The following is a 17,281-nucleotide window of genomic DNA, read 5'->3' on the forward strand; positions in this document are numbered from 1 at the left end:
TCTTAGGCAATATTAAAGCTTATTTGAAATTTTAGACTAAATTTTACACCAAAATAACAATTTTACACCAAAATGTAAATCTTACAAATGTAAATTTTACAATAAAGTGTAAATTTTACACTAAAATGAAAACTTTAATATACAAATGTAAATTTTTGCTTAAAATTGCTAAGTTTACATAAAAATGTAATTTTTACACTAAATGTAAATTATACTCCAAAATGTTAATTTTACACTAAATTATAAATTTTACACTAAAATATAAATTTTAAGATAAAATGTAAATTTTACACCAAAATGTAACTTTGACACTAAAATGTAAATTTTACACTAAAATGTAAATTTTACTAAAATGTAAATTTTACAATAAAATGTAAATTTTACACCAAAATGTTAATTTTACACTAAATTATAAATTTTACACTAAAATGTAAACTTTTGTAAACTTTTCTTATAAATGTAACTTTTACAATAAAAAGTAAATTTTGCACTAAAAGTAGATTTTACACTAAAATGTAAATTTGACACTATAAAGTAAATATTACACTAAAATGTAAATTTGAAACTGTAAAGTAAATATTACACCAAAATGTAAATTTTACACTAAAATGTAAATCTTACACTAAAATGTAAATTTTACACTAAAATGTAAATTTTACACTAAATTGTAAATTTACACTAAAATGTAATTTTACTTTACAATGAACTTTGACACTAAAATGTAAATTTTACACTAAATTGTAAATTTTACACTAAATTGTAAATTTTACACTAAAATGTAAATTTTACACTAAATTGTAAATTTACACTAAAATGTAATTTTACTTTACAATGAACATTTTACAATAAAAAGTAAATTTGGCACTTAAAGGTAAATTTTACACTAAAATGTAATTTGTACACTAAATTGTAAATTTTACACTCAAATGTAAATTTTACACTCAAATGTAAATTTTTCAAAATAACGTAAATTTTAACTTTTAAATGTTTAATTTTCACTGTAATATAGGTAGGTGGTTGATAGGAGGCCACTATCGGGCCTGTTGTGTTGTCAGGAATGTTATTTCCGGAATAACATCACTTCCAAGATACTTGGACCTAATTTCGACGAATGCCTGTCAGTGGCAAAGAAAGTGCTCCAGACTTTCACTGTCCTCTCCACATGCTCTACATTCATCTCAATCCGCACGTCCAATTTTGCAGAGATGTGCTCGTAATCCTGTGTATCCACTCAGAATACGTACCATCATACTAACTTCAGACTTGCCCATTTTGACGAGATTTTTCGTCTTGCTCTCATCAGGGTCACCACATAGGATCTTCGTGGTTCTACCCACTGTTTCTTTATTCCAAGAGGCCTTATGGGATTCTCTCGCCCATATTTTTAGTTCAGCTTTTGTTGCGTCGAATGGTTTTGCGTTTGTCAGGTTAACTGCCTCGAGCTGCCTTCTCTTTAAAGCTATTACAGTCGATCTTTCGTTACCGACTACTCCCGAATGGGCTGGTAACCATATGATGTGAACCTTACCTCTGGGAGAGTATTCAGTTAAAGTTTTCTTATAATCCAATACTGTCTTAGATTTAGTTCTATCGCCTGATATTGCCCTAATTGCCTTCTGGCTGTCGGTAAATATATTAAGAGCTGTGGGCGCCATATTTATTCTAATCCAATTTACGCATTCCGTTATTGCTCGTACTTCTGCCTAGAAGCTTGTGTTATGATTTGGTAAACGGTGATATATTTTTGTTTCTGGGTCTTCAATATAGAACCCCAGCCCCACTTTGTCACAAAATTTAGAACCATCCGTGTAATAACGGATTCCTACTGGTATTTGTAATAATGTTCCGCTTGACCAAGACATTCTATCTAGGATCAGCGTTTCAAAGTTTCCGACATATTCTGTGTCTGGTATACGATCAGGCAAGTCCGATGATTGTTTATAACCTTCCAATGTGTCCAGAATACATTGATGACGTGTCCTATAACCGCTTTTGGCCAGTTCGCCTAAAGTAAAGAGCCGTTCGGCTGTAAGCTTTTACATTTTTCGGATCCATCCTAATTTACATAGATATTTTTATATACATAGAGTGTAAGTACGTACATAACAACAACAATAATTGTATGTGTATTTATATTGTAATAATTTTTATTTTGTTGTTTTCTTCATTTGTTTATTAACATATGAAACTTGATAAATTTCAATAATATTTTTACTAGCCGACATGATGTTTCCCTAAATAAAGGGCGTAGCCTTAAAAGGGGTTAAACGAAAAAGTTAATTTTTTAAATAAAACTTTGGGTTTTTCATAACAACTGTTAAACGAAATAATTTACACCTTTTTAAGCTAGATTATTTTACGGCCCTGCTTTAGATGGTTCACACATACACACTTTTATAACATAAATGTAAGTTTCCTTTACGAATTGTTAGTCATAAAAAACAACTTATAGAGTAGACATGGTTTTCATGTTGTTTTTCTTACTTCTTTTATGATTCCATCCGTATTTATCTGTAAATAAAAGCGGAAATTCCTGTAAATTTTTATATATACATATCGAACGTATGTATATGTAAAATTATATATCTTTGTATGTATGTAAAGTATTGTGTTAAAAGCAATAATCATAAATATCAGGACAACAGTAAGAAATTACAAAGAATATGTATAGTTATACTGAAATATACATACACATACATATGTACATGTGTATGTATGTATTTTTATGTAAGATCCTTTCAATCATATAGAAAATATGAATAAACATAGTTAGACCTTACAGTGAGAAACAATTCAAGAATAAAATTAAATTTGCAAAATGTTTTCTAGAAAGTTTTAAATGCTTTTGTCTGTTTTATCCTTCACTGTTTAGGGATGTTTCTATAGATAATAACAAAGAAAATTAACCAGCAACAAAGTATTTCTATCTTTTTTTATGTTTTTATTTCCTTTCAATAAGTATAACTCGAAGTTATTGGAAAAAGTGCTTTATATTCGTAAATATTTTTCCTGTTTTTCTTTTATTGCAATATATGTATTGTGTATTATAATAATAAAAGCTTATTACCATAAACAAATTATGAAAATATGTATGTATCAAAAGAAAATACATGAGACATTTGTTTATTATAGTATGAAAGGACATGAGAGGTATTATACATACATATGTACATACGTATGTATGTATGAGTATGATATTGGCGAAACTTTATCTGTTATTTTTGTAATATGTACAATATGATATCAATATGTGCTCAAATGTATCAATAACCCAGTGAATGTTTTTGTTTTTGTCATTCCGTTTGAACACATCAAAATATTCGTCTAAGACCCATAAAAGTATATGTATATATTCTGGGTCCTTATTAGAGATCTAGCCATGTCCGTCCGTCTGTCTGTTAAAATCACGATAGGGATATTCTCTATTGATAAGATTTGTTTGGTATTCAATAGATAGTCAAAATCGGTCCATGTTTTCGCATAGCCTCCATACAAGTGTCTCTTCGGAAAACAGTTTTAACAGTTATAACTGGTTTAAAAATACCAGTATAACAATGAAATTCTACATAAATAAGTCTTATGGGAACGTAAATCTCTTAAACAAATTTTATGAGGATCGGTCCATAATTGACCATATCCCCCATATAAGGTCCACTTCAGAAAATGTCTTTAACGCTCATTACTGGCTCAGAAATGTGAGTACAGCGATGAAATTCGACATAAACAAGTTTTGGAATGAGTTAAAACCTCTCTACAAACTTTTGTGAGGTTCAGTCCATTATTGATCCTACCCCCTATATAAGGTAGGGGACAATTTTGAACATAATTCGATAAAATTTGTTACACGTTTTACTTTTGTTTGTACCCTACGCCATTGTGAGGATTATAGACAGGACAATAGTCTAGACTGATCTATAGTAACGACTAGGGAATGATCTATGGTCAAGACTGTAGACTGATCTATAGTCAATACTATAGAATGAACTATAGTCAATACTATAGAGTGATCTATAGACAAGACTATAGACTTACCTATAGTCAGGACGATAGTCTTACTGATCTGTTGTCAATACTATAAACTGATGTATAGTCAAGACTATAGAGTGGTCAATAGCCTCGACTATAGAGTGATCTATAGTCAAGTCTATAGAGTGATCTATAGTCAAGACTATAGAGTGATCTATGATCAAGGCTAGAGTGATATATATTCAAGACTATAGAGTGATCTATGATCAAGGCTATATAGTGATCTATAATCAAGACAATAGAGTTATCGATAGTCTCGACTGTAGAGTGATCTATAGTCAAGATTATAGACTGATCTATAGTCAAGACTTTAGAATGATCTATAGTCAAGACTATAGACTGATATATGATCAAGGCTATAGAGTAATCTATGATCAAGGCTATAGAGTGATCTATAATCAAGACAATAGAGTCATCAATAGTCTCGACTATAGAGTGATCTATAGTCAAGACTATAAACTGATCTATAGTCAAGACTATAGACTGATCTATAGTCAAAACTATATACTGATCTATAGTCAAGATTATAGACTGATCTATAGTCAAGACTAGAGAATGATCTATAGTCAAGACTATAGAATGATCTATAGTCAAGACTATAGAATGATCTATAGTCAAGACTATAGAATGATCTATAGTCAAGACTATAGAATGATCTATATTCAAGACTATAGAATGATAGACTGAGCCATAGTTAAGATTGTAGACTGATCCATAGTCAAGACTATGGAGTGATCTATAGTCTCGACTATAGAGTGATCTATAGTCTCGACTATAGTCTGATCTATAGTCAAGACTAAGGGGTGGTTTATAGTCATGACTTCCTTATTCTTCAAAACAAAACTTGATTCGTAGTCAATACTATAGAGTGATCTATAGTCTCGACTATAAACTGATCTATAGTCAAGACTAAGAGGGATCTATAGTTAAGACTTCCCTATTCTTCAAAACCAAATTTGATCCATAGTCAATACTACAGTGTGATCTATAGTCTCGACTATAGACTGATCTATAGTCGAGACTAAGTGGTGATCTATAGTCAAGACTTCCTTATTCTTCAAAACTATTTGCTATTGAATATGTGCAAAAAAAATGTTTCTTATTATATGTTTTGCTAATAAAGTTGTTTGCTGGGTTATAATTTGGCCGGAATAAAATAGCAATTTGTAGGCATACGGCATACATATTTATGTATTTGTACTTTTCGACTACAACAATTCTCTTATTGTTAAAAATGTTAATCAGAATACAAGTGACAGTCATTGCTGGAAATATTTTATACATATGATGAAAAGGACTGTATTATTACGAATTCAATGATTGTTCTTTAGAAAAGTCTCTGCCTTCTTTTTTTGAAGATACATATCTCCATTTGACAATATGTATATAAGAAAAGGAAATCCGTTTTACAATACTTATTATTGAAATAAAAATGTGTACAGTATTGTATAAATTGCTATAGTTTGCAATGAGACAAAGGAAATCAATTCTAGAAACAATTTCAACAGATTTGTTTTAATTTCTTTAATTAGTTGAGGAGTTTAAAGTCGAATGTATTTATTGTGAAAACTAGAATTTGGCCAAAAAGATGTACGTTATTGATTCTAATAAATCTTGATTCTTAATAAATCTTTTACAAAATTTCTTTGTAATGGCCCTAAGTTTTCAACTACCACATCTACTAAACATCTGTGCTTCAAAAATTTTCTTCTACTAACTGTTTCAATAATGTGAAAATAAACTAAACCCGTTATTTTCTTTCTACATCTCCCTTTTCCAGGTTATTATAACTATTAAACTTCCCAAAAATCTAGTCCCCGCGACATGTTATACTTGGTCCTGTTAACATATATCAGGACTACAAGGATTCTTTAATCAGTTATAGTCTTAAACAAAATGTGTGTTATTATGTCAAGAACTTTTTAATGTTTTAAAATATTTAGCAAATTATCTTTTGTTTTCTTATAATAAAAAAAAGAATATCGGAAAACTGAAAAATCCCTATAATATATATCTTTGGAAATATCTGTATATTTCATCCACCAGTTTGTATACATTTTTAATATTTTAGTTTTGATTTTTTTTTTTTAATTTTGTTTAATTTATAACAAAACTATCTATTAACTTCTATCTTTGAACACTTTCCTGTACAGCGGATGGTGTGAAAATAAATTTCAAATTTACTAATTTTTTTCTTTATAAAATTTATTCACACATACATATATATAAATATTGTTTTTGTTATGTACTGTCTTTATGCATGTGTTGTCTGTCTGTCTAGCCAATTTTTTAAATCAAATTGGTTTGAAGCTTAGCTAAAGGATTACTCTCCTTTAACTCAGAGGGTTGTGTGCAATATGACACAGAATTATGAAAATAGATTTATAATTTTTAATTGGAAAATTTTTAAAAATATACTTTTATTAACTTTCAAATGAATTGTTCTTGAGTTATTATAAAAAATTGGTATATAACATGAAACATTTTTACAGTGGGATTATTGTTTAATTGGATTTTTGAAAAATTTTTCTAAAAATTCTTTTTATTCCACTAAATTGCTTAAATTATTTCCAAATAATTGAAAATCTTTAAAAGCTTACACATCATATCATACATATCTTAAAGTAGATAAACGAAAAGAAACACTTCGAAAAAAGGGTCCATTTGTGTTGCACTCAGATTACTCAACTAATTACACTTACTAAACATACGGCCAAACAACACCTTTTAAGCTTTAAGCTGTTTATAGTTAGATAGAATATCTGCACTGCTGCTTGCTACAAATCTAACATGTATCAACATTTTTTATCTTTCTTCTTTTTCTTAAAACAACAACGCAAACAAACAAATAAACCAACATACAAAAATGTACTCTTGTTTGCCAAAAAAATAAAAACTAAAACTAAAAACTTTTTCTTCGAAAAAAAAAAAAAAATAACCACTAACCTTCTTAATCTAACCACAAAACACTCGAAAATCCCATAAAATTATCAACCACCCAAACTTATATACACATACATACCTACACACACACCCACACACATTATCCATTATCAACATTTTCCATCAAACCTGTTGTTGTAACTTTTGTAATCAACCGTACGTATGGTGTGCTGATGTATTGAATTCCTTAAAAACTTGGTTGGTTAATAATGGCTTTTAATAGAAGCCAATGAGGAAAGCTTGCAACCGCAATATGCCGAATGTTATTTCGAGGAGGACTATGAGGTGGAGCAGACTAATAGACAGCAACGTTCGAACTTTTGTTGGCCACCTGCTGAGGATGATAGTAGTCGTGCTCCTACAGCAGCTCCTTTGTATATACCTCCACCTGAAACACAGCACGTGGTGGCAAAGCCATTAGAAAATCCTCCGCCTCCTCCACCGGGTAATACAGCTGCAGTCTGCGGTCAATGTCAGTGTAGTGGTGAAACTGAGCAACAGCAACAGCAGCAGCAACAACAACAACAACAGCAGCAGCAACAACAAGCTCAATGGCAAAGTCGTTCTGCTCCTCAATTGACCAGTGGCGTGACCCAACAGGAATGTGAATCTGGTTCCGATTCTTATACCTCTACCAGCACTACTACCACCACCACTTCGGATGGCTATCAACGCATGTATGCGGCCCAAGTTCAGGCCTATCAAATGCAACAAGCTTACGAACAGTCTGGTTCTGAATTTGACTATCACATGGATATGGAAGTGGCCGCTATGCAGCAACAAGATCACTTACAACTCTCTTCTTCGCATTATTCCGAGAGTGGCCGTCGTAGTGCTCAAGAATGTATAGAAACTTTAGTGCCTCCCTTAAGCACCTATAGACTAGTAGATATGGTAAGAGAGGTAACTCCCAGTCCTGTACCCGAACCTTCTCAGGGATCACGTCATGTGGTATTTTTAGAAGATCCCGAAGTAAAAGAAGTCGACTCATATCATCAGCAAGAAGAACAAGGTAATGAAGATGACGAAAAACAACAAGAACAAAAACACACCACAGAAACACATGAATCCTCGTATGAGGAAGAAACTGAAGAGAAAGGTTTCATTAAAGATGATCGTTCTCATATTCTGGAAAGTCAGCGTATTTTCCAACCTACTCCAGAAATAAAAATCGAAATAGCCCCTGTCAAACAAATTCCTCCCACCAAAATTCCCAATCCTTGCCCTAAAGAGTGGATAAACCCTATGGTACGTGTTCTAACCACAGCTCCCGAGACTCCCTTTCATATGGTAGGTTGTTTGTGTCCCAAACCCTGCGAATGTACATGTCAAGTTGATCCTGAGGCAGAAATTGCCCAGGAAATACCTGAGGAACCTCCCAAAGAACCTATACCAGAACCTTACGAAAGACCACTTTCACCAGAACCCGAAGAGCCAGTACATATAAATACTATATGGGATACCCCCACGCTCACCAGCGCCATGACTATTGCTCCAGAGTTTCAATTGAAATTTGCTCCACCTGCCTCTGAGGGCATACCTTTGCCCGAGGAAACTGAACCTTATATGCCTCCACCCATTGAAGTTAAACCTTATGTTCGGGAGGATTATCGCCCAAAAACTCCCTTATTACGTGCTCTAACCACTGCTCCTGAAAAACCTTTTGAAGGACACTTTGATCGTGATGTTCCCATACATATTCTCGATTTGCCTACACCCAAAGAACATCTAACAATGAAGGACGCCTTACGCACAGCGCCCGAACGTCCTTACACTCCTCTCGATCCTGAAAATGCTACACACATGTTTGAAGAGCAGCAAAAGGAAGAAGAGAAGAAAAAGAAAGAATTTCAGGTTTTGGACAGAGAAGAAGAATTGGGTTTGTCTAAGGAAGCATTGGAACAGGTGGAGTATTATACCACAGAAAAACGTAAATCATCAACATCAGCATTTGCGGCCATGCAAGCATTCCAACCATCCTCACAACCTTTATCCTCTTCAACGACACCTCGCCACTCCATTTCCTACACTAAAGAAGAAAATGATCTCGAATATAGAAAATATTATGATGCTCATGAGCGTTATCAGAAAAGACGTAGCTATTTTTCACAAAAGGAGCAAGAGCTTCTACAACAACAGCAAACCAACACTTCCTCACAACTACAAGAACAACATCAACAACAACAACAGACTAATACACGTGAAGAGTCCTCATTGTATTCCTCTACCAAAGCTAGCTCTTCTTCCTCTAAATCCTCTTCCGCAGTCCAACAACAACAGCAAATTACCTCATCAACATATGCTTCGAACTTAACACAAGCTACCAAATCATCCCAATCAATGGCTTATTCTGGTTCCGCAACTACCTCCACCAAAGTCGATGTACATGAAGTTATCGAAGAAGTAACCGACGAACTTGAACACTCTGAGGTTATATTTCCACCACCCTCACCCCTTAGTCACTTGAAACAGAAAACCTCATCGGGTCTCCACAGACCAGAGTCCATACCAAAATATCAGCGCAATTGGACAGTGCTGCCGACACAAAGCCCTGTACGCACACCCGAACCACCAGAATTACGTGAGAATGTTCCTTTGGCTTTTGTAGATACTCCCAAAACACCCACTACCACTAATGGCTCCAATGGCAATAATATACACAAACCTGTGGCTCAAATGTCTGCACGCTCTGTCAGTCAACAGCAATCACAATCACACCAACAGCAGACAACTGCTTCTGCCTACAGTTCCTCTGTAATGAGTTCTAAAACTGAACAAAGGCAGCAGCAGCTGTCTTCGACAGTCAGTTCCTCCACTACAACCGCTACCGATTCGGCTAAACAGCAGCTACAGTTAACTAAACCCACTATACCAATTATTATTGAAGATCGCTCGGGACCAGTTACCATGGCTTTTCAAGCTTTAGATGAGCATATGGTGAGAGATCAATCTCAAACACCCTCGCGGCCTTATACGCCTTCCATGATAAATAAACCAGCTCCCATTACTCCATATTATCAGACGCCTGAAAAATTATGCTTTGATGAATGTCCAGCTACTCATGCTCGCGATTACGATCGTCGCTCAGCTTCTCCTTTTCCAGATCGCGCTAGATCTCCAGCTCCTGGACCACCACCAAATCCCTTGGCTGCCATACGAGCTCCTCGCATGAAGGAATCGGAAGTCTCTCCATTAAGTCCACGAGTGCTACAAGCTGGCTCTATTACCACTGGACAAAGCTATTTGGGAGCACAACAGGCCCAACAACAAGAGAGATTGCTCTCACATACCGCCACAGGCACCCAATCGGCCATGCAAAGTTTCACCCAAGAGCCGGAGAAAAGAGAAAAAATGCAAATCGGCAATATGACTGTGGAAAGGAGTGAAAAGGCTTCCCGTTTAGAGGAACAAAAACAAAGTCAAATGCAATCACACACTACCACACAAGTGGGTAACACTCAGATTGAACGCAGACGCAAAGTCACTGAAGAATTTGAACACACTTCATCGGCCAAGACTGTGGAGATACGTACTGGTTCACAATCTTCTTCCACAGAAAGAAGACAATCTTATGGAAAAACTGGTTATGTGGCCAATCAAGCAAGACGTTTGTCAGGTCTCGAACAAGAGATCACAAACTTGACAAGCCAGTCACAGGCCATTAGTGCTCGAGCGGCCACATTGACGGAAACGAAATTTCCCGAACTGCATAGTCAGGGCGGTCAATCGCAATTCCCCACAAAGCCAGTGCTTCCTTCTCACGATGAATCTCAGCCACCGAGCTATTACGTTTCTGGAGCCACTACTAAAAAATTGGATGAACCGGCTTGCACGATTTTCCCACCAGCCCAACAAAAACCATCTTCAACTTCGTACGGAGCATCATTGGTTTCTTCGCAGCAATCACAATCACAATCGCAACAACAGCAACAACAACTGAAATCATTAACTACATTATCAACAACATCATCTTCACATCAACAAAAACAACAACAACAAGCTAACACTGTTAGCTGTAGTCTAACCAAAGCTTCTGCTACTACTTGTACTAATAATCAAGCTTATCAATCGATCACAGCTGGCTCTAACCTTAATGCTACTTCTACTTCTACCACTACTTCATCTGCAACTGGCACTGCACCCTCGGGTGTTTGCCCAGTAACGGGTACATTCTGTCGTCCCGGTCATACATGCTGCAAGCAGCAACAATTGCAACAATCAAATAATAATGGCTCACGACCGACTGCTTCTTTAGGTTCAGCTGGCTCTAAGCCATCACAAGCTGCAGCTTCTTCTAATATTACAGCTAATATGCAATCGCAATCTTCTGCAGCACCAAGCGCCGCACCAACACCATCTGCTTCCAAAAGACCAAGTGTTTCAGCACCTTCTAATAATACCAATAATGATTCTGCTACAGGTGGAATGGCTCCTAAGGGTGGTGCTTATGGTGCTACTACAGCTCCCAAACGTGGTCGCGGTATTTTGAACAAGGCCGTCAGCTCCGGTGTACGTGTACCAACTTGCAATAGCTGCAGCACCCACATCAGGTTAGACAACTGAATAAACGTTACGCTGAGATTCTGGAAAATTGTCAACGTTTTAAATGTTTTTTTTTTTTAATTTTTTGTTTTTTTTGAGATTACAAGATCTAAATAAAGTGTTAAAAGATCTTGAGTTATTTGCATGAGCATGAAGTTGTTTTCCAGCTGTTTGTTTATTTTCAGTCCCTAAGAGGGTCATATTTGGCCACAAATTTTTACTAAGAAAATATTATTGATTTGTTTAATTAAGTTAAGATACCTTTAATTGTTTATCCCTAATTTTTAATTAATTTTGTTCCAGTGTTTGCTTTAATTTTGTTTTTAACTAACAATTGTTGTTCATTTTTTGCTTTGTCTCTTGTGTTAATGCCTTTCCAGAATCCTTAATAAAACCATCCATGTTAAATGATACCTTGCCTCGCAAAACTAATGCTAAGCCAAAAACCAATGCTTCCTTTGCCAATGCTAATGCCTCCTTACAGCAGACTGACTTACCCAACGATGATCCCACTGCCATGCTGAACGAATCGATTGGCAAAATAAATATGGGCCATAAAATGGACAATTTCATGGCCGAAGCCGGTAAAGTTATATCAAATATGTTGGAGGCCCGTTTGGCCAACAACGGTAACGGTATGCCTTCGCCGCACAGCAGCAGTTCTTTGAGTTTGCGCAGCAACAGCAGTTCAAATCTTTCACGAAGTCCCATGGTGGTACGCAAACGTTTGGACTTGGATGATTTTAAAGATATTAATCCCTCTCAGCCGGCTGCCCTAAAGCCGGTCATTGCGGTGCATCAAAATGTTGAACTTAAACCAGATTACAAAGCACAACCTCAAGTACCAAAAGGAGTACATACTACAGATTTGCCCGTAAACCATCCCATGGGAAAAGTTTTGGAATTATGTGATAATAAGGCAAAACCCCAATCGCCTTTGGCTGTGCCCGTCAAGCCCGAGGTTATTGGTAGTAACTTGCCACCCTCTGAAACTGTGATATATCGTAATAATGATCGTTCTAATAGAAGAGCCAGTCATGCCACCGATAGACGTTCGTACATTGAAACAAACACACAAAATGAACAACCCAAAGATGGGCCAGTATTTAGTATAAGTGTTAAGGCCTTGGGCAAACCAGGCGAAGATCCCAATAAACCCATGTCACCGGAAAACGAGGAGGTAGTAAGTCAGTTGCTTAAGGATGGTAAGAAACCCATATGTTGTCAGTGCAATGTTGAAATAACCTCGTAAGTGTATATATATGTATATCTTAAACTAATAATTTCAATCATTTCAAAGCTCCGAAACTAACGTAATATTGTTGTAATATTTACTTAGGGGTCCTTTCATTACCGCTTTGGGTAAGATCTGGTGTCCCGAACACTTCCACTGTGTCAATGGCAACTGCCGTCGTCCCTTGCAGGACATTGGCTTCGTTGAAGAGAAGGGTGACCTTTACTGTGAATATTGCTTCGAGAAATATTTGGCTCCCACTTGCAGCAAGTGTGCTGGTAAAATCAAGGTAAGTTGGTGCATCCTTATTTTTTTGGTTATTTCCATTTTCTAATGTTTTATTCCTGTAAAATTTTAGGGTGATTGTTTGAATGCCATTGGCAAACACTTCCATCCTGAATGCTTTGCCTGTGGTCATTGCGGCAAATTGTTCGGCAATACTCCCTTCTTCCTAGAGGATGGTATGCCCTACTGTGAAGCTGATTGGAATGAATTGTTCACCACTAAATGTTTCGCTTGCGGTTTCCCCGTTGAAGCTGGCGATAGATGGGTTGAGGCCTTGAACCACAACTATCATAGCCAATGTTTCAATTGCACTGTGAGTATTTTTTTTTTTTTTAATTTTTATTTGAGAAACACAAATTTTAAATTTCTGAAATATAATTTTCGTTCCCATGATCGTTAGGTTTACAATAAGTCATTCCAGTACCGAAGATTTCAATACATGTTGTTGTTTTTCTGGCAAGTTCTGGTCTATAGTTTGGTTCAAAATCTGTACTACAGATTATTCTATAGTGAGGGCTATAATTTAGTCTATAGCCTGGACTATAGACCAGTCTATAGCCTGGACTATAGACCAGTCTATAGCCTGGACTATAGACCAGTCTATAGCCTGAACTATAGACCAGTCTATAGCCTGGACTATAGACCAGTCTATAGCCTGGACTATAGACCAGTCTATAGCCTGGACTATAGACCAGTCTATAGCCTGGACTATAGTTTAGACTATAGTTAAGTCTATAGTTTAGACTATAGTTAAGTCTATAGTCTGGACTATAGTTTAGTCTATAGTCTGGACTATAGTTTAGTCTATAGTCTGGACTATAGTTTAGTCTATAGTCTGGACTATAGTTTAGTCTATAGTCTGGCCTATAGTTTAGTCTATAGTCTGGCCTATAGTTTAGTCTATAGTCTGGACTATAGTTTAGTCTATAGTCTGGACTATAGTTTAGTCTATAGTCTGGCCTATAGTTTAGTCTATAGTCTGGCCTATAGTTTAGTCTATAGACTGGACTATAGTTTAGTCTACAGTCTGGACTATAGTTTAGTCTATAGTCTGGCCTATACTATAGTTTAGTCTATAGTCTGGACTATAGTTTAGTCTATAGTCTGGACTATAGTTTAGTCTATAGTCTGGACTATAGTTTAGTCTATAATCTAGACTATAGTTTAGTCTAGGCCAGTCTATTGTCTGGACTATAGTTTAGACTATAGTTAAGTCTATAGTTTAGACTATAGCTAAGTCTATAGTTTAGACTATAGTTAAGTCTATAGTCAGGACTATAGTGTAGTCTATAGTCTGGACTGTAGTTTAGTCTTTAGTCTGGACTATAGTTTAGTCTTTAGTCTGGACTATAGTTTAGTCTATAGTCTGGCCTATAGTTTAGTCTATAGTCTGGACTATAGTTTAGTCTATAGACTGGACTATAGTTTAGTCTATAGTCTGGACTATAGTTTAGTCTATAATCTAGACTATAGTTTAGTCTGTATTATAGTTTAGTCTATAGTCTGGAGTATAGTTTAGTCCATAATCTGGATTATAGTTTAGTCTATAGTCTGTCCTATAGTTTAGTCTGTAGTCTGGACTATAGTTTAGTCTATAGTCTGGACTCTGATTTAGTCTGGACTATAGTTTAGTCTATAGTCTGGACTCTGGTTTAGTCTGGACTATGGTTTAGTCTATAGTCTGGACTATAGTTTAGTCTGTAGTCTAGTTTAGTCTATAGACCGGAATATAATTTAGTCTATAGACTGGACTATACCTTAGTCTATAGTCTGAACTATAGCTTAGTCTATTGTCTGGACTATAGCTTAGTCTATAGTCTGGACTATAGTTTAGTCTATAGTCTGGATTATAGTTTATTCTATAGTCTGGACTATAGTTTAGTCTATAATCTGTACTCTGGTTTAGTCTATAGTCTGTACTCTGGTTTAGTCTATAATCTGGACTATAGTTTAGTCTATAATCTGGACTATAGTTTAGTCTATAGTCTGGACTATAATTTAGCCCACGGTCTGTACTTAAATGTAATAATATTAGTCTGCTCTATAATTTAGTCTATAGTTTGATCTATCGTCTAAACTATAGTCTAGTCTATAGTCAGAACTATACTCTTTTCTATAATCTGGACTATACTTTATTCTATAGTCTGGACTATACTCTTGTCTATAGTCTGGATTACATATTATCTAGTCTATAGTCTGGACTATTATCTATTCTATGACGAGTATAGAAACATACTTTAAAATTAAAATTATTACTGTTAATTCCGAAATTAAGATAAACTTCTGTTGATCAACAATTATTAATAAATCGCCATTTTGTCCATTTCCTTTTCAGTACTGCAAACAAAACTTGGAAGGTCAAAGCTTCTACAACAAGGGCGGTCGTCCCTTCTGCAAGAATCATGCTCGTTAAGGTTTGAAGTTGTTTGCAACCGAAAGACTGCAACAACTGCAACCTAAAACAGCAGCAGCAATATATTAATATCTACAACAACAAAAAAACATTAACGCTAAACCACGCACCTTTTCATCAGGGATCATTTAATGCATAAAAACATTGATTTTAATTAAAACAAAACAAAAAATAAAAACACAAGTATATATTTCTTTTATTTAGTTAATCATAATAAAACTCAACATAAAAAACTATTAATATTAATTTAATGAAACAAAAAAAAAAAAACAAGCTTAGCTTATAATTTTAATTATCAACAATTATTAATACTTTGTTTTTTGAAAACTTTTACTCTCTTCCCCCTATTATTGCGTTTAAAGTTAAAACTGAAATTTTGATTAAATTTTAATATTTTCCCTCAACTACTTAATTTTGCTTTTTTGTATAATTTTAACGAACTACAACGATCAACGATCGATCCTTCCTATAACTTTCTCAAAAATCTCCCCTGTTGCAATGAAAACCTAACAAATTATATTTAATTTATGTAATAATTCTATAAAAAAACGCGTTAAGATTTCATTTGTAATTAATTTGAAATTGAAATTTTTGAAATAACTTGTTAGGTTTGTTGTAATTATTATTTTATTTAAAATTTCCTCTCAAGTAATTTTTGTGTTTTTCTTTTTGAAAATTGTATGACCCCTGTCTTATTCTCATTTATTCTCCTAGTTTTGGCTTTAAATATTTTATTTTATTATAAATATCTTAAATATTTATTATTATATATGTTATATAAAAAAAACATTATTATCTGTATAAAAATAACTTGCAATTATATTTAATGATGATTTAAACTACAACAAAATTTTAATAATATTATGTAATATTTTCAACATTTTTTGCTGGTATCAATAAAATTTTAATGAAATCTTTCTTTTCGCGTTAAATTCTTGTTATTTATATGGAAAGTGGTGAATATTGGACTGAAATGTAAGTATTCTTATTTTCATTATAAAGGTGGAAAGTGACAATAAAAGTCAAAAACCTACAATAGTAATTTTTTGATCTGTTTTGCATATTTTTTTTAAATTTATGGAATTTAGTCTTAGTTTACCAATTTCGCTATAACTTTGAAATAAAAAACTATAGATTTGTAAATCGAATTTCAAGATATAATATATATTTTGAATATTAGTAGTAGTACTATGTGGGTTTTCACAAAGTTTTCAGTAAAGCAAAAACAACAAAGAGATTAATTTTGCATCGAAATATTGATCATAGACCCAAATTCAGGGTCCTTATTAAATTCTAAAACGATCTAGCCGTATGTCCGTCCGTCCGTCTGTCTGTCTGTTGAAAGCACGATAGAGTCCCAACGGAATGAGCTAAAGCATTAAACTCTTCCACAGATATTCTCTATAGGTAAGGTTTCTTTGGTATTGAAAATGGGCAATATCGGTCCACGTTTTCGGATAACGCCCATAAAAGTTGGCCTCCGAAAAACAGCTTTAACGGGCATATCAGTTTTAAAAGTACGAGTATAGCGATGAATTTCGACATATATAAGTTTTATATGATCCAAAATCTCCCAAGCCCTCATATAAGGTCCCCTTAATTAAATGACTATAACGCTTATTACTGGATTAAAAATACGAATATAGCGATGAATTTCGACACACATAACCTTCGTGCAAGCCAAAATCTCACTATCAAATTTAATATGGATCGGTATATAATTGACCCTACCCGCCATATAAGGTCCCCTTCAGAAAATGACTTTAACGCTCATTACTGACTTAAAAATATGAGTATAGTAAAGAAATTCGACACACATACGTTTCAATGGAGCTAAA

At 34.4% G+C, this 17,281-nt stretch overlaps 1 protein-coding gene across 35 annotated transcripts in view; it reads left to right on the plus strand.

Annotated features, from left to right (window-relative positions):
• Positions 1–16,361, plus strand: part of LOC119606397 (PDZ and LIM domain protein Zasp) — a 180,099-nt gene extending 163,738 nt beyond the window's left edge. For 8 of the 35 annotated variants that reach the window (XM_037959896.1, XM_037959894.1, XM_037959899.1 and 5 more), the window contains 4 exons: positions 11,390–11,519; positions 12,851–13,034; positions 13,104–13,343; positions 15,366–16,361. In XM_037959896.1, coding sequence (XP_037815824.1) covers positions 11,390–11,519; positions 12,851–13,034; positions 13,104–13,343; positions 15,366–15,443 — 632 coding nt within the window. In that variant the 3' untranslated portion in view covers positions 15,444–16,361. Of the gene's footprint in view, positions 1–5,806; positions 6,946–7,192; positions 11,520–11,891; positions 12,760–12,850; positions 13,035–13,103; positions 13,344–15,365 lie in introns of those variants that run through there. The other 27 variants (XM_037959893.1, XM_037959895.1, XM_037959891.1 and 24 more) reach the window with 8 other exon arrangements.
• Positions 16,362–17,281: the final 920 nt, after the last annotated feature.

The sequence above is a fragment of the Lucilia sericata genome, unplaced genomic scaffold (genome assembly GCF_015586225.1).
Source record: "Lucilia sericata isolate MDLA Ls3-8-SP2 unplaced genomic scaffold, ASM1558622v1 Contig000578F_arrow, whole genome shotgun sequence".
NCBI classification, from domain to species: Eukaryota; Metazoa; Arthropoda; class Insecta; order Diptera; family Calliphoridae; genus Lucilia; species Lucilia sericata.